This window comes from Struthio camelus, chromosome 1 (genome assembly GCF_040807025.1).
Source record: "Struthio camelus isolate bStrCam1 chromosome 1, bStrCam1.hap1, whole genome shotgun sequence".
NCBI classification, from domain to species: Eukaryota; Metazoa; Chordata; class Aves; order Struthioniformes; family Struthionidae; genus Struthio; species Struthio camelus.
In genome coordinates, this window is record NC_090942.1 from 17276908 (window position 1) to 17295382 (window position 18475).

General features: G+C 36.3%; 1 protein-coding gene across 2 annotated transcripts in view; it reads left to right on the plus strand.

Annotated features, from left to right (window-relative positions):
• Positions 1-18475, plus strand: part of CPNE8 (copine 8) — a 101427-nt gene that overhangs the window by 38948 nt on the left and 44004 nt on the right. For both annotated transcript variants that reach the window (XM_068930782.1, XM_068930786.1), the window contains exons 7-10: positions 2273-2336; positions 6466-6569; positions 8400-8504; positions 14979-15020. In XM_068930782.1, coding sequence (XP_068786883.1) covers positions 2273-2336; positions 6466-6569; positions 8400-8504; positions 14979-15020 — 315 coding nt within the window. The remainder of the gene's footprint in view (positions 1-2272; positions 2337-6465; positions 6570-8399; positions 8505-14978; positions 15021-18475) is intronic.

Consider the following 18475-nt stretch of genomic DNA (forward strand, 5'->3'; position numbering starts at 1 on the left):
ATTGCCCCTGCAGTTCCCCCCTCTTTCAGAGCAGTAATACCAGACATAGATTTCCTGTGATTAGGCCTTCCTTGGCCTCCATGTTCAGAAACCAAAGTGAAGCGTACCTTCACGTAAGTGCTTTCATGTGCAGGTGCCCGTTTGAGACAGGCAGGTGTTGACTGCCATGTGTTATATCTGTAAGCAAGGTGGTGCAAGGTTCTCCTCAATCAAATAGCAACTCTTTGCTGACCAGTGCATCAGAAGTGGGACTCACTCATCAGCAGTGTACTTTGGTCCTGCAGCTCTTCAGGAGATGGTCAGAGTTGTATTTCTCATGATCTAGTGTCTAATCCAGTAATCCTTTGGAAGTGGAATAAGCTAATATGACTTCTCACATCAAAGGAAATATGTAATGCTTTTTCTTCTAAATACCGAACTGCTCAGACTCTTTCTCAGATACATCGCTGATGCCGTTGTTAACTGGGCTCAGATGAATCTGTAGCAAGAATTTTAGTTAAGGTAATGATAATTCAGACACTAGTGATTTCTGTTTGAGTTGCCGTAGCCTTCAGAGTTCTGGTGCTGGGAACTTCTGTTTTTTAGTTAGACTTCTGAGATTTCTGTTTGTTTCTTACTTATTAAAGCAGTGGCCATGGTCGTTTATTCCTTGAAATGTTTTACCCTGTGAGGTCAATATTGCTGTTCTAAGTAAGTCATTTCTACTGCTGCTGTTACTGCCAAAGTTAAAAAAAATGTTGAAGCTTTAAGAAGTACTGTTCAAAAGAAAAAACATAGGTTTTTTTCTTTTTTTTTTTTTTGAAAATCTGAGATTTCAATTTCCATATCCTATTGCTACAAGGGCTAGAATGGATATTTTTTCAGGCCTTGAGCCACTGAAGGGTTACATTTAAAAAACAGATGATTTGAAGAAACTGATAAAAATATAAATTATACTACATAACATTTGGAATGACCAGTTTTTCAATTTTTCTTCAGTTGTAGGAAACAACTCCTGTTTGGCCTTAAATATTGTACTTAAGTCATGTCACATTAAATGGAAAGGTCCCACAAATTCTGTTTTTATTTAAATCCTCACTTAAAATGTGACCTCCAAAACTTGAATAGTTTCCCTGTACACTGTTTTTCTTCTGTAATCAAACTTCCTTGTTGCACTGAGGGTATCAGGTCCGGAAGAGTCATGTATCTCTGATTACTGGCAAACAACTGCAGCAGTACAGGAGCAGCATTCCCAGATGTATTACTTACACAGTTCAACACCAACTTGTAAACAAGTTTCAGTGAACTTCCAAAATCCTTGCATCAATTTTTGCTTCTCTGTTCCTAATTTTTAAACTTTAACCTGCTTAAAAGAACTATTTTCCCACCAATTCTTTTCTTTTTTCTCTCTCCTCTCCCCTCACTCTCCTCCCTCTGTCTCTTTCTCTCCCATCTCTTTTTCCTCTCTCATCTATGCAGGTTGCAGATACTATGGCATAGTGTTGCTTAGAAGTTAAAATTATATAGTACACTCTGCCTTACGTACTCATTTCTGGAATGCTTTGCTGTACCACTATCATGCTAAACTTAATTGCAGTGCAGGACTGTAAACAATTTTGAAAGTAAGCTATTGAGGATTAGGGAGAATACTAAGTGAAAATAAGAACAACAGTAAGTTGTTAGGTTGATGTTTTGTCATAACAGAAGAACGTGAGCACCCTGTAGTTCTCTCAGAATAACCTAAAAAGTATAATGAAACTGAAAATGTAATTTATCCAAATGCCTTTTTGGAAGGCAATTTTATTCAGATACTTAGTTATTTTCAAGAAAGAGGTAAAGGTGGAAATGTTATGTACCTTCATAAACATTTCAGAGTAAATGGCATTGCAGAACAATACTGATGTATGGTTTAAATTTATTTTTGATATTTTATGTAAGGAAAATTTGGAAAAGGAAGCTTTTCACAAATCTATAAGTTGTAGAATTGTCTTCAAATGTCAATGGGAGGGTTGAAAATAGTTATCTCATCCCATTTTAAGTTTTTATGTCCTTTGAAATTACATAGGTTTAAACTAATTTGTTTCATATTAATTAAAAGGCATATATACCTCATTTACTAGTTCAGTTAAGATAAGCCAACTTTTTTGCATAGGACAAGTAAGAGAAAAGTGAAACGATAGTATGCCATCTGTTTTGTTACTTGAAAGCTTACTTTATGTTAGTCTGTGTCAGTTGTAACTTTCATAAATGTTATTAAGGTATTGAGGTGATATACTTGGTTTTTTTCTTGCAGAGGAATTCCTGGGAAAAAATGTGGAACAGTTATAGTAACAGCAGAGGAACTGAGCTGTTGCCGAGTAAGTGTGTGTTCGTTGCTTTTTGAAAAATAAAAAGATTCTGTGGTTTAAACCTGGCCAGGATGTCAACAGTGCAGTGCATAAGTTGCCATTTTATGATATCTGTAATGATATTTTTTTCCTCTCAGTTGCTCTTAATTTTAGGTAGTAAAGAAAGAAGCAGAGAACAATTTGAAACATAAAGTTTCTGGTTTGTAAATGAGTTTTAAGTCTATGTTTTAACAAAAATTCATCCGTTTCAGCCATGGAATTGCATTACATTACATTATGTTGTGGAATATTGATGTTGCATGAACATCAAAGTAAAATTATGGCTTTTTAACCTTATAAGTAAAAAGGTTTATACTTATTGTGAATCATATTGTCTTAGAAATAGGAAATTAATGTTTACTGGAAAATGTTAATAAGATATTTAAAAGAATCTCCATAAAAGAAAAGTTTAAACAGCTTTCTTTAAAGAAAATGAAGACTGCCTCAGCTTACTAATGGTAGGTGCCTTCCTATTAAATGGAAGACAAAAGAATATCTCAGTGTATGGGGCAAACTAGGGAGTTTGGCTAGTTAAGGGAAGAGATATGGTGCGATCATAACCTTCCCCAGGTGAGTCACCCATTCTGCCCCTCCCAGGCCTCCTGGAAGACTGGGTTGGACAAAGGAGAAAAGAGGAGTGCTTACTAGTTCAGAAAGCACATGGGTGCTAGGCTAGCTCAGTCGCTTCCCAGAGCCAAAGAAGCTAGCAGCAAGTCATAAACCACAGGGAAACAGTGTGTGGAGGGAAGAATCAGGAAGGATCATAGAATCGGTTGATAAAGAACAGTTGATGTTTGAAGGGGAGTTTTGAGGAGATTGTCAAGGTGTGGTATATATATTGGATGAGGCTGTAAGATGCATCTTAGAAAAATTTTCAATAACAAGATAGCAAATCATAAATTAATAAAGCGATATCAGGCATTTGCTGTGAATATACTGAGGAATTGCAGAATGTAAGATCAGGTACATAAACCTGCAAAAATATCTTGAGTCTTAAAGGGATTTGTTTCTGGGGCTTAGTTTATGAAGTTCGGTGACAGTAGGGGTTAATGCTTCAAGTTCTTATAGAACTTTTGACTTTTTTACTGGTAATAAGCTGTTAATTTTTTCTATTTATGCAATAGTAATTTTTTTGACTAATATATCTGGTATCTGATCTGTGTAAATCATTCCCAGAGAATATATCAGCAAATACAAAGTTACCAAATCTGATGATATGAAAGTTGGCTCTGAGCTCTCTTATACAGAGGTTTTAGCAGCAGGAATTTCCTGTGTTACTAGTGCTAATGATAAGTGTGATCATGAAAAGTGCCAGTCTTTCTCCTTTGTTTTACATAGACTCAAACTTTTGGAAGTAGGAACTGGCCCAGTTGTTCACGCTTTGTCAGGTGACAAACTGGGTGTATCATTTAATTACGTGGCTGCAGAAATTGTGCTCCTACTTAACCATTCTTAAAACAAGTTTGCCATCACCCTGAGCATTTATTGTTTCTATTAGAAAGGACAACAAACAGATTTTTTCCTGATACTCTGGGTTTATCTGTCAAGTTCTTCCAGTTGTAACACACTACTTAAAAGTGACAAATATATGCTCTCAAACCCATCATCAGACTGGGCTTTTTTTTCTTTCCCTTTAATGCAGACAAATACTTGGTGCCTTCCAAGGCTTTCGTATTCTTCCAGATTCACCCCACTCAAAATTCACTTATATAATGACTGTGGCTCAAAATCAGTGATGGAAGCTTATGAAATATTTGAGATTCAATGTCTATCTCTCTTTCCTGCGCTCTCTCTTCTCTCTTTCATAGTGTCTGTCATGCTCTCTTGCAGGTAGTCTCTCTTAGCAATCTCTTGCACTGTGTCACCAGCTGTAGCAAACTTTCTTTCTGCTATTATCCTACCTGAAGATGCTCAATATTTGGATTTTTTCTTGTCTGATATTCTGAGTCTTTTGCCAAAGTTTTATAGTTCATATTCAGAATGGCAAAGATTTTTAGAATAACAGGATTGCCGAGGTTGGAAAGGACCTCCATAGATAGTCTAGTCTAAGCCCCCTGATCAAAGCTGGGTCACTTAAAGCAGGTTGTTCAGGACTGTGTCCGTTCAGGTTTTGAGTATGTCTAAGGATGGAGGCACCACAACCTCCCTGTTTCAGTGTTTGATCACCCTCAGAGTAAACAAGTTTATTCTTATGTTGACGTGGAAGTTCCTGTATTTCAATTTGTGCCCACTCCCCCTTGTCCTTCCACTGGATACTACTGAGAAGAGTCTGGCTTCTTTACTCCCTCCCATCAGGTTTTTTACATAAGATCCCCCTGAGCCTTCTCTTCTGGAGGCTAAATAATCTCAGCTCTCTCACCCTCCCCTCATGTGACAGGTGCTCTGGTCCCTTAATCATCTTTTTGGCCCTTTGTTGGACCTACTCCAGCCATGTCCTTGTCTTTCATGTACTGGGGAGCCCAGAACTGAACACAGCAGCATAGCTGTCTGGCCAGTCAGCCACCCCTCCCAGTGTTGTATCATCTACAAACTCACTGAAGGCGTGCTCTGTCCCATCATCCAGGTCATTAATGAAGATGTGAAACAATATTGGCCCCAGTATCGACCCCTGGGGCACACCACTAGTGACTGGCCACCACTAGTGACTGGCTGGAGCTGGACTTTATGCCCCTGATCACAACCCTTTGAGCCCAGCAGTTCAGCCAGTTTTCAGTCCACCTCACTGACAACTTAATCTAGCCTGTGCTTCATCACCTTTTCTTTGAGGATATTATGTGCGACGGTGTGGAAAGCCTGGCTGAATTGGAGATAAACAACATCCACTGTTCTCACCTCATCCACCAAGCCAGTTATCTCATCACAGAAGGCTATCAGGTTGATCAGGCATGATTTCCCCTTCATAAATCCATGCTGACAACTCCCAGTTATCTTCTTATATTTAATCCTGGAAGCCACTTCCAAACGTGTTATTTGCTCCATCGCCTTCCATGGGATCGAGGAGAGGCTGACCTGTATCCTCCTTATTACCCTTCCTCAAAGATAGGAGTGACATTTGCTTTCTCGCAGGCCCCAGGAACCTACCCTGAATGCTGTGATAATTCAGAGTGGCCTTGCAGTGGCATCATCCAGCTCCCTCTGCACTCAGGGGGACCTCCTGTCAGGTCCCACGGACTTGTTGAAGGTCCAGTTTGTTTAAATGTTTCCTAACCTGGTCCTCCTCTACCAAGATTAAGTGCTCCTTGCTCTGGACTTTCCCGCTGGTCTCAGGTGCCCAAGACTCCGGAAAGCAAATCTTACCTGTAAAGATCAAAGCAAAGATAACTGAGTACTTCAGCTTTTTCCATGTCCTTTGTCACCAGGTCCCCACCATTCATCAGTGGGCCATATTTTCAGTTGTCCTCCTGTTGCTGCTGATGTACCTATAGACTTGTTTATGGAACATAGTCTTTCCACTAGGCCCTGCTTCAGTCAGCTAGTGAGTCTACGAGTTTGTCTTTAAGTCTTGCGTGTAGAGCTTCTCAGGCATTCGTATCTTGTAATTGACTCTGCCCTAAAGGATAACCATGTGTGACCTATCTGCCTTCCTGGCCACAGCAAAGAAACTTTATCATCAGAACGGGTGTATTTGGTATCTTCTGTGGTCTTTTGTGGAAGCTTCTAGACACTTAATAGCAAGCTGCTAAGCCATTTGCTTTACAGGGGGAAGAGATAGACAACTGCAGATTTAAGTCACTGAGCCTTGGTCCTGTTTCACTGGAGTTCTTTACATTAATTCTAACACATATTCCTTTCCAATGTATCTGCTTCCCTCAGTGTGTAACTTTGGATGTTGGAAAATACTAGAGAAATCCTGCGGCATTTTGGTCTAGAGCTTTACACTCCCTTTGCACTCCTCTACAACTTCTTGATTCCAGTAGTGCACTGCACTGCATGCATGTTGCAGGAATGTGAGTGTATAGAGATCATCCAGTAGGCTCATACTGCTCATATTTTTGTTTTCTATTTGAATGATTAGCAGTCAATTATTTTTGGTTTTATTTCATTTATAATGTTTGCAAATTGCATGCTATATGTAATTTTTCTGTATTGCCCATTTCAGGATTCAGTTCTAATGCAATTTTGTGCCAACAAACTAGACAAGAAGGACTTCTTCGGGAAGTCTGATCCTTTCCTTGTATTTCATCGGAGCAATGAAGATGGCAGGTAGATAGATGCCCATCAAGTATTTCCGCTGCTTAACAGTAGGCAACCTATTTATAGCTGGTGATATAGTTTTCATTTTTTACTGTTTGTCCAATTAAGCTGTTTTTCTTTTGTAACAGTTGTTGAGTTTAAATATATCATATTACGCAATATTGAAATAAAACTGTCGTAACAAACAGATCAAATGCTGCAACTAGGGATTTTAAGAGTTGAACATATGGTAGGTGGAGCACTATGAAAATTAACAATAATAAAAATTATTAAATAGTATGACTTCTGCTAATATGTAACATGCCTTAAAATGAAACAGAATTCTCAGAAAAAAAAATGTAGAAGAATATGCTAATGCTCATAAAATGTTTTAGGTAAAAGTTCTTTATACTGAAAATTTGGAAATATCTTTTACCTTTTTGACAGAGTTCTAGGAAACAGGTGAATTGGAAAATGCCTCACAAGAGAAAGTTTTGTTTAGAGATGGCTGTTGACTAAATCCATACTTTAGTTCATTAGAGTAGATTAATTAGATTAATCTTATCTGTTATGCTACTAAGACCTGACAGGCTAACTTCTGGTCAACATACTGCTTATGTGGGAGCCTGGTGGCAGATTAAGTTTTCTTGGAAACTGATCGTCCTCACGTACAGCATTGTCTCAAACCAAAGGCTAGTCGTGTGTTATATCACTTGTTTCACCAGCTTAACTAGAACAGTTCTGTGTATGAGTATATGTGTGTCTGTTCCTCGTGTTTTTTTATTGTGAGGCAAACTACAGGAACAGCTTCCTGAATAAATGCTGAATATCTTAAATTGCAAGCCTGGAGGAGTTATGGCTCCATTATAACATTAAGGTCATTAGTAGAATTTCTCTGGGCAATATTGGGAATGCTGGTATGTGTGGTTGCTCTTGGCCTTGGGTACCATGCTTCCCTACTTCCCTCTGAGGGGTGAGTGGTGAGCTACTTTCTCTGTTAGTCTCTTGAATCTGACAGGAGGTTAGGGGCAGCACTTCTTCTGTGGGAGTTGGCGCTCCCCTCTCTGTCTCCTAGCTTCAGAAAGACCTTCATAGTAGTAGCCAGGATAAAAACTAGGCCTTTGGAGCTTAAGGTATTCCTTCTAAAGAAGAACTTTAGTTACATCTATTGCTAGAGTTTCAGTAGTGATTTGAACAGTGATCTTGCTTCCTGTTTCCTTTTGAACACTTCACTTGCCAAGGTAAGCGCTCAAAAGATTTATTTTATTTCTGCATCATTTAGAGAAAGCAGAATGCTTTAAAACAATTTGTTTTATTTTATCTGAGAGAAGGTAACTATGGGATCTCATGGAGGCTTATATGTTTTACCTGACACGCCTGGTTAAAATCATATAAATAATCCTGCATCAGAGAGCATCAAAACAAGCATCAGAAAGCCATGATTTCCTTGGCTGAATTTTTTAATCACGAAGCAAGAGTCAGATGACCACCAGACTGCTTGCTTTCTGGATCTGTAACTGATTACTGGCTGTACAGTGGGCTATTTAAACAAGCGGGATGGAGAGCGCTCTTGCCTGAAATAGCTCACTGAACATGGTTGCAGTCTTGTAGAAGTTATTGGTTTAAAAAAAAAAAACATTGAGGCTCAGGCTTAGCACCCTGCTCTTTAAACAATAAATTGCTCTGAGACAGGTCTGTCGACCTCAGGATTCATTGCTTCTCCCTTGATTACACTGTGTTTCTTTTTTTCAGATTTTATGTGTACATTGTGTCAGTGAATACAGATTTCAGCTCTTTTGATTCCAGGTTGGATTACAAAAAAGAAGTAAATAAATACAAAATATACCTTTTTTATTACAGTTTTACAATCTGCCACAAAACAGAAGTTGTAAAAAATACATTAAATCCAGTGTGGCAGGCGTTCAAGATCTCTGTCAGAGCACTGTGTAATGGAGACTATGACCGGTAAGCTGTAGACTAAACTTTCTTAGCATACTTTTCAACAATTTTTTTTTCTAACTTATGTATTCTTTTATATGTAACATTTTCTAAGCAATTCACTTATTAATAAATCATTTAGGTTATTTAATCAGCATTTTGAAAGGATAATATATATTCAGAAAACATTCTTCACATTACAGAATTTACAGAAAGAAAGCCAACGTGCTAAACCTGTAGTGAACGTTAGTAGTGATTTCTGGAAAAAAAAGGCCTTTGATCTTTATGGTGACTAAGGAACAGTTAGAAAGATAGACCAATATGAAGAAGTCATATGTATGTTAGTAGTACATACAGGCATTTTTTGTAACGTTTCAGTGGAAAGCAAACACTGATGATCTGCCTTCCTTGGTAGACACTGCAACTTCTGAAGATGCTGATAAATTAAAGCCTTTAAAGTACCTAGATAAATAGATGAGAAACCCAGATGGGTAGTCATCATCGTGGTCAGATTTGAAGTTGTCAGCTATCTCATGCAGAAGGATACATCTTTAAAAAACGTGGTAGTAGTACCATTACAAAGCAAATCAGTTAAGTCAAGGAAGTATGAATATTTTTAGACTCTTTGGAAAATGGACATGTTAACTTCTGACAACATCAACAGGAAAAACGTTAAACTACATGTTGATGACTTCTTGTTCTATTGTCACCATTCATATTTTTGAAATGCGTTTTTTGATTTTATGAATCTATAGCAATTAAAGGTCTGGTAGTTTCTCTCTGCTACCTGAAATTTGGAGTACTAGAATTATTTTAGCAAGGCTCTGAGGAAGAGTAGACTCATCAGTTAGTCCTAATTCTTTTAGCAGTATATGGTACAGTATTTAGATTAAAATAATGAAGGAGGTGTGAAGGACATATATGAGGACTAGAGTAAGAATATGAGTAGTTGTTAAGCTGCATGCAGTAGATAGGGAAGCAGATAGATGGACAGATGCGCTAAAGGTTCAATTCAGCTTTACGTAGGCTGAGTGAAAGATAAAGGATAGAAAACGTGAAAGATACAAAATGTACGTGCCTGCATTTCAAAACAACAATTCAAAAAAATGGTTTGAATGCCATGTAACTAAACATTGTTTTTGTTTTACTAACTTGAGATGAGATGGCATGATCATGTCTTACTATCTTATATAACTTAAAGTACCTATATTATTAAGATAAAAAAGAGGAGTGTAGTACTGCATTCCTCTAAACCTGAACCAATGTTCCCATCAGCAGAAGCCTAATCCTTTATTGAAATATATTGCTGAATGTAGGGAAATTAAATAAGACTTCATTCTAGTTGGTAATTTCCCTGTAAGTGAGTCTTTGAAATGATCTTCAGATTGGAATTGAAGTAGTTACTTTTCTTCTCTGCCTCAGTTTTTGTTTTCATCCTCTAGCTATGTAATTATCATTTGTTCATATATGTTTTATGTTACTGTAACAGCACGTTTTTGCCATGTCATCCCTCTATACTGTATTATTTTATCAACCTAATTACTCACTGAAATGCATGAAGTAAAATTATTTCAGCTGTTACCACGAAAGCCTAGTGTTTCTGGGATATGTTCTTTTAACTCCCTGGCTAATGCTAGGGGATAAACAGAAACCAAAACTTGTACTGACCTGGGCTTCAGTTGACTGAATCTAAAGAGTCAATACAAAGAAGCAGGAGAGTAAGAAGTACTTATATATGCTAAGCTAAACAGAATGCTTTCACAGTAATAGACTTAAAGCTCTTTGTACGTCTTTATAAACTGCTCATTAAACCACCAAAAGCTAATAGATTTGCGTTTTATTTTTCTAGGAAAATGGGTATTTCTTTCTCATTCTTTCTGAGAATGGCCATTCTTAGGGTGCTCCACTAGGTCTTCGCTGCTTTATTCTGTGATAATATTTCAATACTTGATGTGATGTTCCTTCAAACTGATTAAAGGAAGAAGGGTTCTCCTACATTCCTAATGCTCTGCTTGAGTCTTTTACAGTCTTTGTCAGCAGCATTAATTACTCTTTCATTTAGATACAATAAAAATGTTTTAATTTTGTAATAAGTATATTCTAATCAAATGAAATTTTTAACATGTACGGGGATTCATGTGCATAAAGCTTAAGCAAAATAGCACTCAAGACCCTAGTCTCTGACAACTGCACTATTTATTGTATTAAAGAGAAAAGTTTTACATAATAATTAAAAAAGAGATATTGTGGTACAGGTGTATTGGAAAAACTCCAGCATTCCAAAACAGAATTAAAAAATATGATAGCATGCTTCACATTATAGTATACTACTATTTTCTCTTGTTGTTTCTACTTTGAATGCTTTCCACATAATGTGGTCAGTGAACGTCTTATGATTAAATGACTCCATGAAACTGTAATCCTGCTTATATTATCATGCTTCAGATCAAGAAATATTCTTTAGCTGTCAGATTCATTCAAATTAGCTAATGATTTAAAAGAAGCATCCAAAGGTTTCAGGGGTTCTTTATTTGAAAACTTGTCTTTCCAAAGGCGAGGATTAGATTCTTAAACTCAGCATGGTAATACTCAGAAACACAGAACTGAAATGTCACTTTCAGATCATGATAATTGCACAGATCAAATTCTGGCACTCTCTGATATTTTGGGTTCTGTGGTAGATGTGAAGGGTGAGAGTAACGTCACTGAAAAAATATGTCAGAATTCATTCTATTCCTTCTTTCATTCATTCACTTTTTGAGGAGAGTAAATCTTCAGCAGTTAGTTTAAACATCTGAGTGAGCCCTATCCACTTTTCATTGAGAAAAGGCCAGAATGAACTTCATATTTTTCAAATGGCATGATCATACAATATCTTTTCAGCCATTCTAGGAATTTCAGTGCATCTCTAAAATGTTTATTCTCTTCTTTCTCTTTCCTCATAGGAGCTCTCCAATAGCACTTATGCTCTGTTATTTTATGTATGAAAGTAGTAAGACAGAATCATCCTAAATCCTAATCTTGACTAACCTTAATTTTTTACATTAAAACAGAAAAAAACACCCTCCAAACTGGGTCCTTTAAGACATACCAGCAATGTAGCGCAGGGTGAATTATCAGCATGTGCAGATCTGCAAGCCCTTTAATGTCTTGCATATATCCTTGCATGAATTACACAAATAGGTGAAACTCAGGATCTGTGATCAATCTTTTTAATGTGAAATAAGTTTTGGGCGAGAGGATCTGTACTCAGGAAGAGTTGCTCTTACTGAAATCCCACTTCCCGAGATCATTCTTAAGAATCTATCTTGATGATCTTAAGAATTTATCTTAATTCACGTTTCCTTTCTGAGATTATTTGGATGTTTGGACACAAATTTGCAAGATAATGCAAAGACTTACTCTTTTGTAAGTCTTAACTTACTAGCATGTCTTATCTATCTTAATAGTAGCAGTCTCTGAAATCTGGAAGTAAAATAATGATTATCTAGTGGAAAAACTCCTTATGATATTGCCTTTTTAACTAAATTAAACAGTTTCCTTTCAAGGAACAAATATTTTGTTTGGATAAAGTACGTTTGGAGCTTGTTCTTGATTTCATTTAGAACAGAGCAACTTTCACTTTATTCTGTTGGAATTCTAACATAACTCCACCCCAAAATGAAATGAGAAGGATAAAATGTAACAAATGGTGAGGTCAGAGTCCTTAAATTTTAATTAGATCAACTTTATCCCCAAAAAATCCCTTTTGAGTAAGTGAAATTGAACCATATCTTGTATGAATAATTGGGAACAGCTTCTGTGGAAGTGAATTATAAAGTAATTCCTTGGGTTCCTGTGACTTCTGATAATACCGTGGAGCTGATGGCCGTGGACCTGTGGAAGACTGTTCTGAAGGATAAAAATGAGCAAGTCATTGTTTAAAAGATAGGAATCTTGGAGGCATTGTTTTTCTATCCTCACTTCATTTGATGCTGACTGGGTTTGTTATCACTGATTGTTGGATTTAATTATATGTGTACATATATTTGTACACACACACACACACACACACACACACACTTTCTATAGTAAAAGAAGATAAATCTACATATTATTTCCATCCTGATATATTTTTCCTTATTTTTCCTTTTTTTTTTTTTTTTTTAAGAGAGGTTGATGATAATATGCTCTATAGCATTTGCATTTTAAGGAACCCTCTCTTGAAGTAACTGTGTACATTAAGATCAGTCCTTTAATTTGGGATTTTTTTTTTAGACTTGTCTATTTACTCATCATCCTGGAAGCAAAAATAATTATACCTGTCCTCAGAGGTTCATTTTACTCATAAGGAAACATCATTTTCCCATTTGCAGCTTTTACATGTGTATAATCTTATGCCTGTTTCAGTAAGTGTATAACTAATGTGAAGTAAAGCAAAGTGATACAAAGTACATGAGCCTGCTTATTGGATTATACTTTTAGTTAAACTGTTTTAGTATCCTAATTCACACATAGCCATTGCAGATACATCAGAGGGAGGCCTAGGAAACTATATGGAGCCATTATATACTTAACGTTTTTCCTTAAAGAGGAGTTGCTCTGAAAACGTGTCAATTAATAATGATTTTATGCTGTGAAAAAAATTCTTTTAGAGACTTGTATTTTTATATGTGTAACTATTGGAAATATCTTGTATTGTATAAATGTCAAATTCTATTTTTTGCCGCTCAAAACTTCTGGCCTTACCATCTTCTACTGCTAATGAGCCCAAAGGTTAATTATATTTTCTGTAAAGAAATTGTTCCTTTTAACAATTTCAGTTTACCAATTTTATTAACATTGAATAACTTGGTCTTCTAAGAGGTATTAAATAAGAGCACTCACATTTTTTCTTTGTCATCTTTGTACATATTATTCCCTTTAATTTTGCAAACTGGCTTGTAAAATAAATCAGACTCCACTTCTCCTCAAGTGAAAATGCTTCTTTCTTCTGACTCTGAATCCTTTCTCTTATTGTTAACACTTTCATGATGCTCTCATGACTTCTTAAGATTGTAATCCTTATGGTAGTCCTTTTCCTTAGTATGGCTAAATGGGGCTTTTGTTCCCTTTGGAAGACTGTAAAATAACACACATTTTGACTGTGTTCCGTTACTATAGTGGTGACGTGCTGCTATTGACTGCTTGGTGGTCACCGTGAGAAACTGATTTCATGGAAAGAACAGTGTATGTTGGTGTAGGTTGCAGTGTGAGCAACTGAGGTCAGTCATGGAAAGAAAGCTTAGCAACTTAAGGAAGCAAGAGTGCTGGAGAGAATGCTCTAGTCCGGTTCAGGTTCGTGTTTAGAAAATATTATCTGCTAATTTGGCTTTCAATTCTGATATAAATGAAATAAATTCTAATTAGCTCTTCCACTGAATGACCGCTTGCAGTGGTACCTGTATTGGTGTTAACGTTTTATAACCTAGTTTGTCCATCAGCTCCTGGCTCGCTAAGAGGAGGGTGAAAATTCCCACAATACCTAGGACAATCTATCAGTTCAGGGAAAACTACTTACCAGAGTCTGTCCTTGCCCTTCTCCCTGCCCCTGCATCTGCTGACCCTGTTCCAGGGAGTCAGAGTCATGGTTATCTACTATAATCTGATGATTGAATGCAAGGATTAAATAACTATCCTCCTGGCTCGATATAAAGTTAAAGAAAGTGTGCTGAGCTTCTCTGTTCTCTTTGGTTAGATAGCCAAGCAGCCTTCTCCTCTTTATTGTGGGAAAGAGGAAGATGGAATTTCAAGTCAGGAAAAGTGTAGTCTTTAGAGGACCACAGTTTTCTTTCCTCTGCAGCCACAGACAGGGCCTTCACAAAATCATGTGTGGATCACACTCTGTTTTCAGTTTGCCCCACTACAAAACATTTAGTAGAGGTTAATACTGAGCTGTCTACCACATTGATGCTTCATTCTGTTCCAGAGTAGTTTTTTCATTTAAGTGTACGTCCTGCTTTACTTTCTTACTGCTTTAAATGTGCATTACTTTGTATTGTGAATGTTGCTATTAATGTGTGTTGTGCTGTTTATTAATTTTATCCTCTGAAGTTCTGCACTTTTCTTCTCAAATATCTACCCTGCAGTTGGTATCCTTTCCAGATACTAGCATATTCCAAAGAAACCTTCACAAAAAGGTTTTGCTGCTTTTCTTAAAAACTTCTATAATTCTTCAAGGTTTAGAGTATCTCTTACAGAGAAATACAGTAAATTCAAATACAGCACGCAAAACTATATTGGTTATACTCCTAATGAGTTTAATTGTTTCCTCAGTTTCTGCTGTATTTTACTATTAATTTAATTAAGGTGTATTGGGTGACCTGAGTGATTTGCTATTTTCTGTGCCGTGAGAAATGCCTGGAAGGTTCCGCTTTCTGGAGTTGGCATAGCTGATTACATGCATATACTTTTAAAATATAAGTATTAAAGTTAATCCTAGTACATATTAATGATATTTTCGCTTTTTTTATATTGTTTCAGAACAATTAAAGTGGAAGTATATGATTGGGATAGAGATGGAAGGTAAGATATTATTTCCATTGTTAGTCTTTAGGTTTATCCGTGCACATACATTTAAAAATGTATAAACATATAATGGCCAGAACAGCACAAGAGAATGTACTTTAGTGATATTTAAAGGTACAGATACTGGGGAAAAAAAAAGTTCTGCTGTGCTGCAGTTCTGTCTTGTTTTGAATTTGGGGTAAATGCTGACGTATCAGCTCATTTCAAATGCCATATGTGTAAGTTTATATCTGGAACAAGCAAGACCGAACGTGTTATGATCTGTAAAATCAATTTTGTGACTCTCGTTGGTGTTAACCCTTATTGTACATGTATAAAGAGAGAAATACGCCTTCATCTGACAATCTCCTCCTTTCTTCACCTAATATATTGGTTGATGAAGTATTGCTGTTCTTTTTAAGGATGATAAAAGGCCTGACCCGGCAATAACTTCCGCATATGCTACTTCACAGTTGCCTAGATATTGACACATGGAAACTACATATTATCATAATTTGAAATTGTGTTTGAATGTTCATTTCCATGTCTGGCCTCATCGAAAGGTTGTTATAAGGTCTGGAGTTGGAAGAGACAAGTTTTAAATAACTCCATCAATAAGAGGTAGAAGGTAGAAAACAGTTTTAAAGTTCTGTGGCTGATTTCAAGAGAAGCAATCTGCTCCGTTTCAGGCTCACTTTCTCTACTGAGTCTACCTCTTTTTCTGAAGAAATTAACTTTTCAGTTTGTCCTTACTTTGTCAAACAAGACAGGATTATTTTTGATCAGACTGGATTAATACCTCTTGTTCTTTTAAAAGTAATTGAGCTTCCATCTCAATATCTTAATTAGAAACTATACTCATAAATCGTGGCACTAATATTTGTTTGTTACACATGGATATGTTGATTTTTATTTCTCTATAAGCCGGTCTGTCTTAATTATTTCCTTTTCATCTTAATTTATATTTTTAAATGCTTGAATATGCACTTACCTTGCATTTGGATTTTTGAGAGTATATTATTTATTATGTAATAATGTCTGTAATATAGATAATGCATATTCTTTCTATGAATACTCTGAATCCTTTCTATGAATGATATTGTGCTAGTGTGGCCAGCTGATCTTATAATCATAATAAGCAGATTTATCCTGTCCCACCATTCATTTATTTGTAGCCAAGGGCCAAAACCAGTTTCAGCTTTCTTGGTTTAGACTTTTGTCTTTTTGATTCTGCCATGAAGCCTGTTGATTTACAAGCATTCTTATCACGTTTACCCTCTGTGAATGCCTCCTGCTAGTGCAAATTCATCCTTCTTGATTAGATAAGTGTGACAAAGTAACATATTTTCGCAATTAAAAATATGAAGACTTAAATTAAGAAAGCTATATTAGCAAAATGTCTGTGCATCACTATAAAGATCAATCTCTATTAAATGTCCCCTCTTCCTCACTTAGATTTGCCAAATCCTTAAAAAATGGGATATGTTTACGTTTCTGTATATAAACTATAATAATGTTTGAAAATAACCTGGAAATGAAGAATTAAATAATTTTTCCAGTTTAAATTAAATATTATATATTGTATTAATGTCAGACCCCCTTTGCTGTCCCATTTCGTCCAGAATCTGAAGGTGAAGTATGATTAAAAAGCAAGCTTAAAGAAATCTGACAAATAGCATTGTATAGCTGCAACTGTGAGTGAAATCTTCAACATACTGTGGAATTCAGGCAATCGTTAGCTTCTGTAGCCTCCCAAACAGTTTGAAAGAAATCTGCTTTTGCTTGCATCCCACTCTGAATACCTACCAGAAAAATCTAAAAACAAAAGTTTTATTTACATGTTTATTTTCTATTTTTTATTCTAATTGTACGATGTTTTTAGCCACTTTCTATCATTTGTGAATTTAGAAGCAGACAGAACACTGCCATTTTGCATATTACTTCCTCAGAGAGAAGAGGCAGCACTCCTTTATGTAACTTCAGACAATTTAAAAATCAGTCAGCTAGACTGAACTGGTTGTTTAGGTTGCTTCAGGAGTCAAAAGGGGAAAATGACCTTCTAGATTCTGATAGAATCTGTCCTAACTGGAATAAACTGCCATTTGATGGTTCCTGTGATTTACTTATGATCATAGCAAGAACCTAAATGGCTAATTTGACTTTGCTGTTGCCAAATGTATCTGAGATGAATCCTATTCGAAATGCCTGTAGCAGTCTTACCAGTTTCTCGTGTAATGCTGCTGTTATGCAACGTACATTAATTTCCACTTTTGATGGACCCTTTATTTATAAGCATGGATAATTACCTCACTAGGCTGAATCATTTTGCGCTAGCGCAGTCTGGACGAAGACAACCTTTGAAAGATGATCAGAAAGCCTGCTAGATAGCTAAGTCAAATTACGATAACTATTTTGGGATATTCAGTAAGACAACAGTCCCATGCATATATTTGATCCCTGCATCAGTGTGTTTTTTTTTATTCAGCAGTCCTGAGTTAGGGGTGTTTTTTGTTTTTTGTTTTTTGTTTTTTTTTTCCTCATCCTATGTTAGCTGTGCTTTGGGAAAACTGCTCCAGCATGGTTTGGATTGAGCTTCTTACTATGATTTTCATGAATTACATTGATAAGAGAAATTGTATGTTCTTAGCTTTTGGTTTTTTTCAAACACATCTTACAATTTTTTCAATTTTGTGCATCCTGAACAGAAATATTAGCTTAGTTGTATTTTCAGTGCTGAATTCTGACTTCATTCATCTTTGTGAAACCATTTGGAAGACTCTGTTTAGGGATACGTTGCTGATATGCGTGACATAAAAATTCGAATGGCAAAAAGTCTAGTGGGTGTAGAATGGGCCCAAGAAGTGAGAGACCAGTGTCTCTAAGGAATTCTTTAGTGTACTTACATTTGACGTTGAACACATCATCAGAGAGGGAGTAACACAGCTATCACACTCACGTTACTTTTAAATTCTAACAAGTGATGTAACAGTGTAGGTGCACGTTGTTTGAGGTATCATTATTTTATCAGGAAAGAATGGTTCTACTAACCAATCATATTGGAGCCGCTTGCTAAGAGATTCATGCAGATTTGAAAAAGAAAACTGAAAATTGAGGCAAGTTGTTCTTCACTGAAAGTCCCTACAAGTACAGCAGGCTTCTTTCCTTTATCTGAATTCGGGGCTGTGTGAATACTAAAAGACGGTCATCAGCAATACTCTTGTGTTTTTATTTCTCTCTGAAGACTTTTTCGTTAATGTTGGAGTACAGAGTAGAGATTTAAATGGGAAATTGTTACCTAGCATACATGTACAAAAGCGACTTGATAATCTTGGTGTTTATGCTCAGAATAAAGTGTATTTGTTTTATTTTTCTTAATTTTTAAAGCTATAAAGAGTGCATGATAACCAGAGCTGCCAAAGCAGTCATATGAGAGTCTAAACACTGCAAGAGAGATTTTAAGTGTCAGATTCTAG